General features: G+C 54.8%; 1 protein-coding gene across 1 annotated transcript in view; it reads right to left on the bottom strand.

The window, feature by feature from the left end:
- Positions 1-505: 505 nt before the first annotated feature.
- The window catches only part of GNAI2 (G protein subunit alpha i2), a 204,038-nt gene continuing 187,595 nt past the window's right edge, over positions 506-16,948 (bottom strand). The window contains exons 8-9 of the mRNA XM_077821414.1: positions 3,338-3,562; positions 506-1,665 (exon numbers count right to left, since the gene is read on the bottom strand). Of these exons, the coding sequence (XP_077677540.1) occupies positions 3,372-3,562 (191 nt within the window). The 3' untranslated portion in view covers positions 506-1,665; positions 3,338-3,371. The remainder of the gene's footprint in view (positions 1,666-3,337; positions 3,563-16,948) is intronic.

Raw genomic sequence — 16,948 nt, 5'->3', positions numbered from 1 at the left:
CACCCCCCAGTGCCGCAGCCCCCACAAATCACCACGCCCCTCCCAGCCACAGCCACCCCCCCCATCACCAGCCCCCAGTGCCACATCTGCAGCTCCCCATCTGTACCACATCCACATCCCTCCTCCCGGTACCACGGCTGTGGCAACCCATCATCCCCTAGGTATCACAGCCGCAGCTCACCATCCAAATCCCCCCATTGCCCCCTGCTACCACAGCTGACACAGCTCTGTCCCACATCCCCATCCTCTTTTATTAATAAAGAGTCTAGCCTCAGCCTCTCTGTTCATTGCCCCGTGCCGAGGTTCCGGATCCCTGGCACCGAACAAGCCATCTCGTGGCCTCTGCAGCCCCATGCTCAACAGAGAGCATTGGTCCTGCAAGCACAGCTCCCCAGGGCTGGGGCAAAGCTCACAGCTGCTTTCCATGGGGTTTCCCTCTCCCAACGGATCCCCAAACTTCCTTTCGCTGGGGACGGAGCCAATCAAAACAGCACAAACGGGGGGGTTTCTTTCTACATTTTATTATTTCAAACCATGTGAACAATTTGGTAAAACATCCTGTGATAAAAGCTAGGCTGCGTCCGTCGCTGGCTAAGGGCCCCGAGGAGCTCGCCCCGTGGGGCCCGCTTACGTACAGCAGTGTTTCCTCAACCGACGCTACAGTTAGAGCTAAGAAACTACGTTTAAAACAGAGTCGACAGTAGAGCAACCTCATGAGCAACCCCCGCCCACTGGGGCAGGGGAGGAGAAGGAACGGGAAAGACACGGACGTGATCACCATCACTTAGTCCTTCGCTGGCGTCTTAGCCCTTAGAAACCTAGTTCTGCCGATGGGAAAAGATGCGGCTCGAGGTTCTGGGCCGTGTTCTCCCCATGCTGGGGATCGAGTCTGGCCCGGAGATCTGGAGGGGAGAATTTATTTGAACCCAATTCTAAACACAACTCATGTTGGAGCAAACTACGGAACAGATGTAAACGTACTAACACCCCTCAAGGCACAATTTATTTATTTTTTAAGTGTAGAAGATTTTGTGAGGACAACTTGACCATTTAGTACTGGACTTTGTTAAATAGTTTTAAAAAAAGATCTCCTTTAAAAAGCAATGTAAAATACAATTTTCTTTTCTTTTTTTTTTTAATTGATTTTTTTTAAAAGGAATGTTGATTTTTTCTCTTGCTGGTCTGTGCAAATCACAGAAGCCTGAGGGACTTGCTGGAGCCCCCCCTGCCCCAAATGAAAGAGCAACGGTTCAAATGTAAACATTTGGAAAGCGATTTCTTAAGCGAGGATGGCTGGGAGCAATTCCAACCACAGTTTCAAAAAAACAATGACAAATGTGGGTTTCCCCCACCCCCAAAATAATTTTTTTTGTTTTGAAATTGCTGCGCTTTAGTTTAACGGGATGAAAATGCCCCAATCTACAGCCACTGATCTGTCCTTGTGGGGGTGGACAGGGGGGAGAAATACCAGGCAGGTTCAGGTAGAAACACGGTCTGCAGCAGGCGGCTTGCTGCCTTCATGTCATGATCATTAACCAAAGTCTTTTATTAGGAGAGGAAAAAAAAACAAAAACACAAAAAACCAAGAAGCAGAAGTTGTTAAATGGTGCAGTCCTTCCTTCGTCGGCGACAGCCTCTCCTCCGGTACATGCAGTTCAAGTAGTCCTAGAAGAGAGACGCACCCAGGAGTTATGCTGGTGAGACCCGCAGGCCATTATCAGGCTGGTGGGACTCTCCAGGCTTAACGGGAGATTCTGGAGTATGGAGAGACCAGACAGGATAGACACATGCAAACCAGAGTGGGTGGGGGGGCAACCGCCATCTGGCCCATGGGCAGCACTTGAGCCCTGCTGCAGCCCCCAGTGGGACTGTAGGGGGAGAGGCAGAGAGATGGGAAAGGGGAAACAAAAGGAGGTTCCTTTGGTGCCAATTTAATGCCATGCCCCCGGGTCATCAGCCACGGGGATCGAACCGGCGACCTCTGGATCTGAGCACCCGCAGCTCTGGCAGTCAAGGCTACAGCAAGCTCAGCAATGTGTGTGTGTGGCCCCCCTGCCACAGGAGGGGCAGGGCCCGGGTTCCACCTACCTGCCAGGGCTATCAGCAATGGCAGCAGCCTGGCCTTATGCAGGGTGCCTGGCTCACAGTGCCGTGGACATGCCTTCAAACACAGCCCTTGAGGGAGCACATCTCCCCCGCCCGAGGGGAAACTGGCATCACCGGGAGCTGAATTCAGAGCGGAGGCTGAGGGCAGTGGGACTGCGAGCACAGGGCACAGCCATTGAGAGGCACGGGCTACCAGACCTAGGGCACAGCTTCCCAAAGTTGCTGCTGGAGTCCCTCCCCCAGGAGCTACGGGTGAGTCCCAGGCTCCCCAGAGCCCAGTGTCCCCCAGCACAGCTGGCTTTGTAAGCTGCGTGTGAGCCACCCCGGGAAAGGGAGCTAGCTGGATGCTGGCTGGAGCTGCCCTTCCCATGGCCTCTCAGGCTGGTCGGAGAACACGGGCACAAGCCCCATGTCCCGGCAACACTGGGCCCTGTGTCTGGCCTCAGGCACGTCAGCGTCGCTGGCCATGGGTGCTGCAAGGGTAAGAGCCCCCTCACACCTACTGGCCTCCCCAGGGAGGGCCCAACACCTGGGCCTGCTGCAACCTGTGCCACCTAGAGCCAGTCCTCTGCTCCTGCAATCCATGGGCCACCCCTGGGCTCCCCACCATAAAGCATTAGGGCAACAGCTTGATGCTTAGGAGGTGATGGCTGGGGGCCAGGTGGCTTGGATTTCACCACGACTGGGCTCCAATCTGCCCCACATGGGACAGGATCACTATGCGAGGTAGAGAGGCTGCAATCTCCAGCCCACCAAGGCCTGCAGGCCCCACCCCATGAGGTTGCTGGCCCCCATTCCTCTCCCCACAGGCCTGAAGGCCCCCCAAGCCGCTTCCTCATAAGCCTGCGGCTCCCTTCCCTCAGCAGCAGCCCACAGAGTGAGCTTCTACCATCTCTGGGAAATGTCGCCCTGGCCTATACTCTGCCTGCCTTGTACATTACTGAGAGGCACCCCCTTGGGCTGATGCATGCAGTGGGGCTGCCCCACCCCACAGCTCAGTGGGGCTGCTTGAGAAGAAGCAAGGGCCCGTTTGCTCACGCACCCGTGGCTGAGGGGCTCACAGGAACATGGCGAGAGAAGGACCCTGGCTTCACAGCCAGCCCCAGAGCTCCCCAGCCTGGCCTCCTCCAGTCCCGGCATCAGTGCCTCTCCTACACAGGCCGTCTCTGGGCACCAGCCCCGCCCCTTTTCCTCAGCCTCTATCCCTGAGCCCTTGCTGGGTCAGCCTCACCTTCCCCCATTCCGTAGCAGGTGCCGTTCCACCATTAGAAGAGCCCACAGTCCTTCAGGTTGTTTTTGATGATGACATCGGTGACGGCGTCAAAGACAAACTGCACGTTCTTGGTGTCGGTAGCACAGGTGAAGTGCGTGTAGATCTCCTTGGTGTCCTTCCGCTTGTTCAGGTCCTCAAACTTGCTCTGGATGTAGCCGGCCGCCTCATCATACTTATTGGCCCCTGAGGAGGAGGAGAGGGAATGAGCCACTTGCGTACAGGGCACAATGCTAAGAGGCAGCCCCCCTGAACACTGATCCCCAGTTGGTCCCTTCCCCTGGCAGTGCCTCTGTTTCCCCAGGCAGAAAGCAAGATCCTGACCTGGTGCTCGAGCTGGGTCTGTGCCATGGATACAGTCACACTTTACACCACAGGGATGTTTGCAAGCAGCCTACAGATCGTTAATAAATGAACAACAGATACTTTAATAAATGGCTATTAGACTGCTAGAGCGCGCATAGGTTGCTTATAACCACGGCTTACAACAGGAGTGGGCAAACTACGGCCCGTGGTCTGGATCCAGCCCCTTAGGGCTTTGGATCCAGCCCGCAGGATTGCCACCACCGTGGTGCAGTGGGCCCCGCGGCGCTCTCAGAAGTGGCTGGCACCACGTCCCTGCGGCCCCTGGGGGCAGAGGGCTCCCTGCGCTGCGCTTGCCTCTGAGTACCTCCCCCGAAGCTCCCATTGGCCGGGAATGGGGAACTGCGGCCAATGGGAGCTTTGGGGGAGGTACCTACTGGCAAGGGCAGCATGCTCAGCCCTCTGCCACCCCTCCTCCAGGGGCCACAGGGACATGATGCCAGCAGCTTGCCAGGGCCAGGGCCAGGGCCAGGGCCAGGGCCAGGGCCAGGGCCAGGGCCAGGGCGTGCTGTTGCCACACCGGAGCCTGAACCCCTCCTGCACCCCGCACCTCAACTCCCTGCCCTGAGCCCCCTGCCTGCACCCCAACCCCCTGCCACACCCCACACCCCAACTCCCTGCCCTTAGCCCCCTGCCTGCACCTTGCATCCCTCCTGCACCCCAACCCCCAGCCCTGAACCCCCTGATGCACCCCACAACCCTCCCTGCACCACTGCCCTGAGCCCCCTCCCATACTGTGCACCCCCTCCTGCACCCCAATCCCCTGCCCTGAGCCCCCTCCTGCACGCTGCATCCCTCCCTGAGCCCGCTCCTGCACTGTGCACCCCCTCCTGCACCCCAACCCCCTGCCGAGTCCCCTCGTACAACCCGCACCCCTCCTCTGCCCCAACCCCTTGCCCTGAGCCCCTTCTTGCACACCGCACTCCCTCCCACACTCCAAGCTCCTGCAAGCAATTTCCCCACCCAGATGTGGCTCTCAGGCCAAAAAGTTTGCCCACTCCTGGCTTACAGCCATCCCAGCACATACCCCAGTCTTCATTCACTAACCCTTCATCACTGGCTTCTAGAAAGCGTGACCCCCAAGACTAAGCCTCGTCCATGCTTCTCTCCTAGCCAGTGTAAATGTGGAGCTTCTCAGCCATACACACGCCCCCAACCTTGGTTGAATCCTGTTAACCTCTCAGCTTCAGGGAGATCTTGAGGCAATGAGTTCCACAGGTTAAATATACACTATGTGAAAAAGCACCCTCAGCAGTATTCAGCTTGTTGCCTTTCAATGTCCCCAACTGTCCCTGTGAGCAGAACCACGCCACCGACCATCCATGTGCTCGTGCACCTTGTCAGTCATGTCCCCCCTTACTCATCTCTGACCCCATCTCTCCACACCTCCTTGCTGGCACTTGTCTCTGAAGTCCCTTTGTCTGCTGTGCACCATGGTAGAAATGGGGTGAAGAGAGCTGGGCCTGGTGTACCAGGAATATTTCCTCCATTAGTCTGTCTTAGGGGTACCTCACACCGTGTTGTATTTACCTCTCATCCCTGTGCAGAAGGGCTGTGCTATTATCCCCAGTGTACAGATGGGCAAACTGAGGAACAGATGGGGAACCAGGGAATTGAATCGGAGTCTGCTGAGTCCCAGGTTCATGCCCTAACCATTGGACCAGCCTCACGTAGTCTCCTAGGTGCCCGCTGCCTGCTCAGTTCTTTCTTGCCAGAAGACTCCGACAGGGGGGAGGCAGGTGGGATTTGGAACGGACAGGAGCAACATATCTCGAAGAACAACAGTTACGAGAGATGAGTAACCATTTTTTCTTCAAGTGATTGCTCATGTGCATTCCAATAGGTGACTTCCAAGCGGTTACCCCGGAGGAGGGGTCGGAGTTCACCTGACTGTCGACTGGAAGACTGCCAAACCAAAAGCAGCAGCATCCCTCGCCTGCTGGGTCATGGCGTAATGGGAAGTGAAGGTGTGGACTGAAGACCACGTTGCTGCCTTGCAGATGTCCAGGATAGGGATCTGCGCCAGGAAAGCTGCAGACGTCACTTGCGCTCTGGTGGAATGCGCTCTAATGGGTGGAGCTGGAATTTTAGCCAGGTCATAGCACGCCCTGATGCAGGATGTGATCCATGACGACATTCTCTATGATGAGATAGGAAACCCCCTCATCCTTTCTGCAATTGCAATAAAGAGCTGTAGTGATTTACGGAACGGCTTTGTGCGTTCAATGTAAAGGGCTAAGGCCCGTCTAACATCTAAGGTGTGAAACATACGCTGCCTGCTGGTGGCATGGGGTTTAAGGAAAAACACAGGCAAGAATATGTCCTGGTTCACATGAAACTGGGAGACCACTTTGGGCAAAAAAGCATGGTGGGGGCGCAGCTGCACCTTGTCTTTATAAAACACTGTATACGGGGGTTCAGAGGTCTGGGCTCTGACGCTCTCCTTGCAGAAGTTATAGCTACTAGGAAGGCCACCTTTCAGGACAGACAGGAGAGAGGGCAGGTAGCCACAGGCTCAAAGCGGGGCCTCATGAGAGAGGATAGGACCAGGTTTAAGTCCGGGGGGGAACAGGCTGATGTAAAAGCCTGGGTAAAGTCAGTCAAAGCCCTTAAGGAACCTACCCACCATAGGGTTACTGAATACTGATCCCCCCAGTGTTCCTGGGTGGAAGGCCGAAACGGCCACCAGATGTACCCTTAGGGATATCGCCAACCCTTGGTGCTTTAAGTCCAAGAGGTAGTCTAGGACAAGGGGAACTGGGGCTGATTGTGGTTCAGATCCTCTTTGTCGGGACCAAATGGAGAAACACTTCCACTTGGCCAGGTACGTGGCTCAAGTGGAGGGTCTTCTGCTTCCCAACAGGACTTCCCTGACCGAGTTCGAACACTGAAGTTCCAAAGGGTTCAACCATGGAGTTTCCACACTGTGAGGTGGAGGGACTCCAGGTTGGGGTGCTGCAGCCGGCCGTGGTCCTGCGAAATTAGGGATGGGCAGATGGGGAGCACTATTGGTGTGACCACTGAAAGGTTCAGCAACACGATGAACCAGTGCTGGCGGAGCCACGCTGGTGCTATCAGGATCAACGAGGCCCTGTCCTGGCGAACCTTGAGGAGCACTCTGTGTATGAGGGGGAATGGTGGAAATGCATACATCAGGTGCCCCGCCCAAGATAGGTGACAGGTGTCTGCAATGGAGCCTGGGCTGTGGTTCAGGAAGGAGTAGAAACTCTGGCATTTCCTGTTGCCCCGTGTGGCGAACAGGTCTGTATGGGGAAAGCCCCACTTCTGGAAAATTGAGTGGGCGATATCCGATCTGAGGGACCACTCGTGTCCCTGGAACGAGTGGCTGAGGTGGTCTGCCAGCTCGTTCTGCACCCCAGGAAGGTATGACACCTGCAGGTGTATGGAGTGCGTGATGCAAAAATCCCACAGGGTGAGGGCTTCCCGACAGAGGGAAGAGGAGCGAGCACCACCCTGTTTGTTTATATAAAACATCTCTGTGGTGTTGTCTGTGAGTACTGATAAGCACCTGTCCTGGAGATGGCTCTGGAATGTCTGGCATGCCAGGCGAACCGCTCTCAACTCTCGGACGTTGATGTACAGTGACAGCTCTGCCTGGGATCTGAGGCCTTGGGTTCTGACACTGCCTAGATGAGCTCCCCAACTGAGCGCCGAAGCATCCTTAACCAGGACAATCATCGGTTGGGGCTTTGTGAAAGAAACTCCCGCACAAACCATCTGAGGTTGGAGCCACCAGTGGAGGGAGCTGAGTATTCGCGGAGGGAGGGTCACTATTGAGTCCAATGGGTCCCTGCCCTGCCTGTGCAAGCCACGCTTGTAGAGGTCGAAGGCGGAGCCTGGCGTGTTGCACCACATATGTGCAGGCAGCCGTATGTCCCAAAAGACCTATACAGTTTCTGGCTGTGGTGGCTGGGAAACGAACGAGGGTATGAATAATGTCCGAGATTGCTTTGAAGCGTAGTTCTGGGAGGAACACCCTCGTGACTGCAGAGTCCAGGAGGGCTCCAATGAACTCTATCCTTTAAGTGGGGGTCAGGATAGACTTGGGTTCGTTCAATATAAGGCCCAGCCAGAAGAATGTGTCCCTGACCAGGGATACGTGCTGCGCTACCCTTGTTTGGGATTCTGCCTTGAGAAGCCAGTCGTCCAGGTATGGGAAAACCTGGACCTGGCGCCTGCAGAGGAAAGCTGCCACTACCCCCATACACTTGGTGAATAGCCGAGGGGTGGTGGGAAGACCGAACGGAAGCACCCTGAACTGGTAGTGATGGCCACCGACTACGAACCTGAGAAAACGCCTGTGGGAAGGGATAACTGAAATACGGAAATACGCGTCCTTCAAGTCGAGGGCAGCGTACCAGTCTCCCGGATCCACTGAGGGAATGATGGTGGCCAGAGAGACCATGCAAAACTTCATCTTTTTTAAAGTATGAGTTGAGGTCTCACAGGTCCAGGATACGCAGAAGCCCCCCCTTGACCTTGGGGATAAGGAAATAACGGGAGCAGAACCCTTGCCCTGAATTCCTGAGGGACCTCCTCTATCACCCCTAGTGCTAGGAGCAGTTGAACCTCCTGTAAAAGAAGTTGCTCGTGAGAAGGGTCGCTGAAGAGAGACGGGGAAGGCGGGTGGGAGGGCGGTAGGGAGCAGAATTGGATAGAATATCCCGCCCCTACCGTGCCGAGGACCTAGCGATCTGACGTGATCTGAGCCCAAGCCAGGTAGAAGCGGGAGAGTCGGTTCACAAAAGGACGGGAAGGATCCAGTAAGGCGACTGGTGCGCTGTCCTCGTGCTTAACTTGAAAAGGTAGGCTTAGGGCCAGGGGCTGTTTAGTCGAACTCTGGCCTTGGCCCGAAGAGGACTGTGGGCACCTCCTATTGTTTCTGCCCCTCCTTCTAGGTGGGTCCCATCTCGGGGCTTCTTGGTAGAAGTGAGATGGGGGCTGAGGCTTAAAAGATCTTCTCTGAAAGGCAGGGGTGTGCAGCCCCAGAGATCTCAGCGTGGCCCGAGAGTCCTTGAGGCTGTGTAAACATTTGTCCGTATTTTGGGCAAACAGGCCCTCACGGTCAAAGGGAAGGTCCTGTATGGTATTTGGGACCTCGGGAGAGATACCCGAGACCTGGAGCCATGCACTACATCTCACAGTAATGGTGGTGGCCATAGTTCTAGCTCCCAAATCCACCTCATCAAGGGCTACTTGAAGAGCAGTTCTAGAGACCACCTTGCCTTCCTCTAGGAGTGCTCCGAACTCCCTACATGTGTCAGTCGGGATAAACTCCTGGAACTTGGCCAACACCTACCAGGAATTAAAGGCATAACAGCCTAGCGCTGTCTGTTGGTTAGCTATTCGAAGCTGGAGACTCCCCAGTTGAATAGACTTTATGGCCGAAGAGGTCCAGCTTCTTTGAGTCACGTGACTTAGGAGCGGAACCTGGCTGACCCTACCACTCCTTATGATTTACTGCATCTACGACCAACGTACCCGGTTGGGGGTGTGTAAAAAGGTGCTCACAGCCCTTTTGTGGCAGAAAGTAGTGTCTCTCAACACCCTTAGCCATCAGTGGTATAGAGGCTGCAGTCTGCCAAAGCACATTGGTGGTAGTCTGGATAGACTTTATGAGGGACAATGTAACCCTGGAGGGACCCTCTGGGGCAAGGATATCTACTGTGGGGTCTAAGTCCTCAGCAACTTCCTCCACCTGGAGGTTAAGGTTACTTGCCACCCTCCTAAGTAGGTCCTGGTGACCCTTGACATCCATTGGTGGTAAAGCAGTGGATGTGCCCGCCACAGCCTCATCAGGCGAAGAGGAGGAAGACATTCCTGGAACCGGGTCCTCCTGCCCCTCCAGTTGTCTAGAGGCTGGACATGGTAACTCAGGAGGCCTGACAACGACCGGCTGAGTGGCCTCCACCGTGAGTGGAGTGGGAGCTGTGGCTCTGCGGCTGATCGACAGTCACATCCCGTGTAGGGTCCTCTGGTGCCCTAGGGGAGCGGTGTGCCGTCGAGGATGCTGATGGAGGGGCACGGGGATGTTAAGAGTAATAGCAAGAAATGTTAAGAGTAATAAGAAGGGTTTCTTCAGGTATGTTAGCAACAAGAAGAAAGTCAAGGAAAAGTGTGGGCCCCTTACTGAATGAGGGAGGCAACCTAGTGACAGAGGAGGTGTAAAAAGCTAATGTACTCAATGCTTTTTTTGCCTCTGTCTTCACGAACAAGGTCAGCTCCCAGACTACTGCACTGGGCAACACAGCATGGGGAGGAGGTGACCAGCCCTCTGTGGAGAAAGAAGTGGTTCGGGACTATTTAGAAAAGCTGAACGAGCACAAGTCCATAGGGCCGGATGCGCTGCATCCGAGAGTGCTAAAGGAGATGGCGGATGTGATTGCAGAGCCATTGGCCATTATCTTTGAAAACTCATGGCGATATGGGGAAGTCCCGGACAACTGGAAAAAGGCTAATGTAGTGCCCATCTTTAAAAAAGGGACGGAGGAGGATCCTGGAAACTACAGGCCAGTCAGTCTCACCTCAGTCCCTGGAAAAATCACGGAGCAGGTCCTCAAGGAATCAATTCTGAAGCACTTAGAGGAGAGGAAAGTGATCAGGAACACTCAGCATGGATTCACCAAGGGCAAGTCATGCCTGACTAATCTAATTGCCTTCTATGACAAGATAACTGGCTCTGTGGATGAGGGGAAAGCAGTGGACATGTTGTTCCTTGACTTTAGCAAAGCTTTTGACACGGTCTCCCACAGTATTCTTGCTAGCAACTTAAAGTAGTATGGGCTGGATGAATGGACTATAAGGTGGATAGAAAGTTGGCTAGATTGTTGGGCTCAACGGGTAGTGATCAATGGCTCCATGTCTAGTTGGCAGCCGGTATCAAGTGGAGTGCCCCAAGGGTCGGTCCTCGGGCCGGTTTTGTTCAATATCTTCATAAATGATCTGGAGGATGGTGTGGATTGCACCCTCAGCAAGTTTGCAGATGACACTAAACTCGGAGGAGAGGTAGATATGCTGGAGGGTAGGGATAGGATACAGAGGGACCTAGACAAATCGTAGGATTGGGCCAAAGGAAATCTGATGAGGTTCAACAAGGACAAGTGCAGAGTCCTGCACTTAGGATGGAAGAATCCCATGCACCGCTACAGACTAGGGACCGAATGGCTCGGCAGCAGTTCTGCAGAAAAGGACCTAGGGGTTACAGTGGACAAGAAGCTGGATATGAGTCAACAGTGTGCCGTTGTTGCCAAGAAGGCCAATGGCATTTTGGGATGTATATGTAGGGACATTGCCAGCAGATCGAGGGACATGATCATTCCTCTCTATTCGACATTAGTGAGGCCTCATCTGGAGTACTGTGTCTAGTTTTGGGCCCCACACTACAAGAGGGATGTGGAAAAATTGGAAAATGTCCAGTGGAGGTCAACAAAAATGATTAGGGAACTGGAACACATGACTTAAGAGGAGAGGCTTAGGGAACTGGGATTGTTTAGTCGGTGGAAGAGAAGAATGAGGGGGGATTTGATAGTTGCTTTCAACTACCTGAAAGGTGGTTCCAAAGAGGATGGATCTAGACTGTTCTCAGTGGTAGCAGATGACAGAACGAGGAGTAATGGTCTCAAGTTGCAGTGGGGAGGTTTAGGTTGGATATTAGGAAAAACTTTTTCACTAAGAGGATGGTGAAGCACTGGAATGCGTTACCCAGGGAGGTGGTGGAATCTCCTTCCTTAGAAGTTTTTAAGGTCAGGCTTGACAAAGCTCTGGCTGGGATGATTTAGTTGGGGATTGGTCCTGCTTTGAGCAGGGGGTTGGACTAGATGACCTCCTGAGGTCCCTTCCAACCCTGATATTCTATGATTCTACCACCGACACAGGTCTAGACCCTTGGCCTTGGGCCTGATGATAGGCCCAGGGGGTCCAAAAGGGTCATTGTACTGGGCCCTGCCACTGGGGTGGCCAAGTGGCTACGGCGCTACTTGCTCCGCCGGCTGATGGTGCCGGGACCGATGTCGGGACCAAGATCGGTAATGACTGCGTTGGGACTGTGAAGATTTGGCCTCTGACTCCGACGCCGACCACAGTGGAGCAGAGCCCGATGGTGCCAGAGAATGGTGGCAAGGGGACAGAGACCGGCGCCATAGCATCATGGGTTTACCACGGTGCTGGATTAGTGGCGGTGCCATCATCGGTTCTGGCATCGCTGTCCCCAATGGTGCCGTAGCCATCGGAACTGCCATCATCGGTGCCACCGACATTGGTGCCGAAGTCATTGGTGGCATAGCGGCGCCCCTCGGTGCCGGGCACACTGCTGCCATCGGTACCGATGCCGGTAGCTGATTTTGCAGGCCCAGATCTTGCATATGCGGGTCCAGGTACTGCAACGTCATATCAATGAGATCGCGGGCTGCCTCATAGGTGTCCAGAGTGGAGGGGAGGTCGAGCTCTTCCTCTAATTCCCCATGTGTAGGAGACTCCGTTCCCGCCGGACTCAAGGGCTCTGCAGCCGGGGCCGAGGCTGACAGCGTTGGTTCTTGATGGCCTTGCCGGGGTGTCCAACTGGAGGACACACTCCACTGTGATCACCCTTCGGCTTCCTGATAGGGGAACGACCTCTGTCCAGTTTCTTTTTCTTATGTGGCACCGGAGACTGGGATCGGTGCTGACGTGAGGCACTGGCATTGTGTGCCGGAGAATAGCGCTGGTGGCTCCTTCCTCAGTGCCGGGACATCCCACACTGAGGCCAGCGCACTGCGTACCGAGGAGACCGGCACCGGTTCTGTCTGCAGCTGAAGGGCCGACTCCATCAAAAGGAGTTTCAGGCGGTAGTCCCTCTCTCTCTTTGTTCTGGGTTTAAAGACCCTGCAAATAGGGTACTTATCTGTTTGATGGCCCTTGCCAAGACACTTGAGACAATTGTGGGAATAGGCTTCCCACACCTCTCGCACGCTTTAAACCCCTGTGGCCGAGGCATGCCTTGGCGCCGGGGAAAGTAGAACGAAGGGGGGAGGGGGGAACCCCTTGGAAGAATAATAACTACAACTATTAATAACTTGAATAACTATCTACACTGAAGACAAAGGAAACCACTAGGCTAAGTAACTTGTGAGCAAGCACTAAGCTGTTCCAACGACCATCACAGACGGTAAGAAGGAACTGAACGGGCAGCAGGGTGGCAGGGTCATATCTACAACGCCATGAGGGCGCCACTCTAGGGGTCTCCACTGCCAACCCGACGGTACCGCGAAGGAAAAGCTTCCAGTGATCATGCATGCGGTGTGTGCACACACCCCTCTTGGAATGCACAGCAGCAATCATTTGAAGAAGAACTGGCTGTTCCAAAGTTACCTTGGGCTGGGACTGAGAGCAGCTGTGCTGCAAAAGGGACGCGGACGTGCACATGGGGTTAAAATCCAACATATTTTCCCCTCGATCACATGATTTCCCCTCCCCCATGTACCAATTTTTCAGAAAGCCCCAGAGCTAGACGTTTACAGCTATTATCCTCCTGAACGTCACTTCTCCATCAGATCGACGCACTGCTGTTCCAGGAGGGATGGGGCACCAGGCTCTATGCCCTGATTGTTCACACAGCATCACTTGAGAGTAGAAGATAGGCCATAGGCCCCGGTTTGTTATTGTAGGGTTGCTACAGACCAGCAGGCTGCTCCAACCCTGGCTGCAGGGTGTGCCCATGCTGGCTTGCTATGGCAGGATGCAGCTGGGTGCTGGGTTTGAGAGGAGCTGCACAGCAGCGGGTTTGTTCTGCTGGCGTGGGGCAGAGGAAGGGGTTGTTGTAGGGTTGCCGAGGACAACTTTGGTTTAGTTTGGGTTTGGGTTTTTTGAGAAAAGTCAGGTGGAATTTTAGGCCCGCCCACTCACAAGTGGAGAGAGGGGAGGCTGGGCCAGAGCTTAGAGCACCAGCCTAGAAGGGGAGACCTGGTTCAATCTCCTCCTCTCCCAGACTCGGGGTGCGACCTTGATCCTGCCACTCACCACTCAGGCCACGACCTTGATCCTGCCACTCACCACTCAGGCCCTCACCTGTACAACAGAGTGACAGCCCTGCCCTGCTGTTCGGGCGGCGTGTGAGGATCACAATGAAGACAGTGAGGTGCCCAGATACTACAGCCAGGTAAGTGCCTACGGGAAAGTCAATACTGCGAAAAAAGATGGGTCCTTAACTTAAGTTAGGTCACTCAAGTCAGGGTCCATCCACTCTGCAGTGGGAAGAGCCTCTGATCCCAGGCAGACAGACTCACACTAGCAGGGCATGAGCCTGTTTCCCCGGGTTGGGACGTGCGCTCAGAGCTGCAGTGTAGACCAGGGGTTCTCAAACTGGGGGTCAGGACCCCTCAGGGGGTTGCAAGGTTATTACATGGGGGGTTGCGAGCTGTCAACCTCCACTCCAAACCCCGCTTTGCCTCCTGAATTTATAATGGTGTTAAATATATTTAAAAGTGTTTTACATTTATAAGGGGGGGTCGCACTCAGACCCCTTCACAGCTATGTGAAAGGGGTCACCAGGACAAAAGTTTGAGAACTACTGGTGTAGCCAGACCCCTAAGACAAGGGGACAGTATCTCTTCTAGGTCAAAGCTACTTACCCCCGAGCCAGGCCTGGGCGCCTGCACATGGCGGGTGGGGTGGAGACCCAGACAGCCCCATACAGAGTCTGAACACAGCGTTCTGCCCACAGCCAGAGCAGGTCCGAATGCTTGAACTGGCTGGTCAAAAGGTATTTCACCCCCTAGCCCAGTCGGAAGCAGGTCTGTCCACTGGTTCCCTTCTGTATGGAAGGCAGTCACGATGCGCACAGCTGCCAGTAACACCAGAAGAGAGCAGCTCAGCCGCTGTGTGGTTAAACCGCAGCCCAACGTGCCGCTACACTGTACAGAGCCCCCCACTGCTGGAGACTCCACTGAGCCCAGCACAGGAACCTCACTAGAAGGAGCCAGACACAAACTACTGGCCTGGTAGCTTATCAGCAGGGACTGAGCAGGTCTGTAGCTTGCTGTTTCCTGTCCTCCTGACCTTGAATGCCTCTGGCACTTCCTCCGTGCAAAACAAGCGTCACGGAGGAGACACCCTCAGGTTTTCAGTCTCACAGCAAGGGCCCGATGAGGGTTGCCAGTGCTGTCAGGAGGTGCTGACAAAACAATGCAGACTAAATGGAGCCTGCATGCTGCTGTGCTCACCTTCTCTTCCCTGCCTCTCTGGGGCCCCTGGGGCTGCCCTGGAATCAAACCCCCATTTCAAGGGCTCACAGGGATTAGTGACCAGGGAGAGTTAACGACAGTCTGTGTTTGTACAGTACCTAGCCCAGTGCGGTCCTGTCTGGCACAGAGGTCCCAGGTGCTACGAGCTGGCACTGCTGCCCTTCAATGGACAGAATGAGACATGCTCCCAGAGCTAAACCCAGCACAGGGCAGAAGCTGGAGAGGTCAAGGCCTCTCAAGGAGGATCCAAGTGCTATGCTTCTATGCCAGGGATTAAACCAGAAGCAGGAGCTGCTATAGCTTGAGCTAAAGAGTCAAGCTCTGTAGCTGTGGCTGGAACAGACTCACCCTCTGTGGGCTGGGCAGAGCAGGACGTGGAACTTGGCCAGTGGGTTGTACTCCGAGCTCATAGGGGCTCTGGAGAGCAGTGTAGTGACCATCACTCTCCGTTGGGCCCAGGTTTGCTACAACTTACATGGATTTTCAAAACCGCCTCTCCTCCACCACGGACACAGCCACTGGACTGAAATGGTACACAATAGGCAGGCACCCCAGTTTGACAAGGCAGAGCCACTATGTGGAAGAGGCCAGCTGGTCTCCACCTTGGGAGCCCCAGCTTCCCCCCAGGGCTGGGAGAGGGCAGCTCCTGATGGAACGCCAGGGAAGCTGGGACTCCAAGATGCGAGTAAGGGACCGGCTTTGCGCATCAAGCGCTGGGGCTCAAGCAACTCCCCGATCGTTTGAAGTACATTGGGGCCAGTGTTCAACTCACATGACCACCTCAAATAAGTAGGATCTCAATGAGCCCAGAGAGAGCGTCTCCTAGAGTAACTCTGGCAGGCCTGGCTTGGCCTGCATGCTCCCAGCCTGACGGCACTGAACAGGGCAGCTCCATCGTCCCCTCTGACAATGAGATTTGCCTTGAAGTTTGCAGTGGCCTCATCCAGCCCCTGAACCGAATTCTCCCTGAGACCCAGGTGTTGTGATCGCCTGTGCTGTGATGCAGGAGGAGCTGTGCTAACAGCTGGCCTGGCAGGAAGCAGCTCACAGGGCCATTCCAGGGTACCTGGAGGAAGCGAGAGCTGAGCAGAGATCTCCCCAGCACCTCAGGCCTGCTCTAGCACACAGCTCCATGACCAGATAAGCCCTCGGCATCTTGTGCATGGAACCCACGTCGGTACTGCTGGAGCTAAGCTCCCAGACAGCAGCAGCCAACTCCAGGGCCTGACTCAACTCAGCTGCCATGTACAACCACAGGGTCTGGATGGGCTTTATACCCAACCCTGCCCCACAGCTAAATATAGCAGACAGCCACCCTAACTCAGGTAAGACCCCCTTCCAGGGGGCTCGCCCTCCGGTCAACATCTCAACAGAGCTGCCCTCTCTTACATCCCTTCTCACATCAGCAGAGATCAGGGCGGCAGGAACAGCGACAGAGCTGGATTTTCCCCACTGTCTGTCCCATTCACAGGGGGAGGCAGCCCCACTGTCAGTCACAGGAGTTTCCTGGTCTAGCTGCGGCTGCACAGACCTCTGGGTTCAGTTCCTCTGGCACCGCCAGGAGCCTCTCAGCTCTTGGCGCTATTCTCAGTCTCTTCAGACACCTATGTATCTTGCATGAGACCTACTGCATCTGACCTAGTAGCTGAGCCTTTATACCACACTCATCTCTGTACCGTCCACATGCTCATTTCACGCATTCCTAAGCAGATGCCTCTCGTGAGATCTGCAATGGCACCCAATTGCTCCTGACAACACAGGATCTCCCATTTGAGGTCACCTCCTCCCAGCCATGACCCGTACTAACAGGCAGAGATCTCAGCGCAACAGGCCTAGTAAGGTCTATGTATAAACAAGATAATTGAACGCTTGGCATTTTCATTTCTACCTCCTCCCCGTGGCCTGTGAGTGCAGCCTAAAATACCAGGGTGTGGCCACATGATCTTCAAATGGGGAAGGTCTGGGATGGAAA

This window comes from Eretmochelys imbricata, chromosome 7, assembly GCF_965152235.1.
Source record: "Eretmochelys imbricata isolate rEreImb1 chromosome 7, rEreImb1.hap1, whole genome shotgun sequence".
NCBI classification, from domain to species: domain Eukaryota; kingdom Metazoa; phylum Chordata; order Testudines; family Cheloniidae; genus Eretmochelys; species Eretmochelys imbricata.
This window is presented reverse-complemented; position numbering and strand designations above follow the sequence as displayed.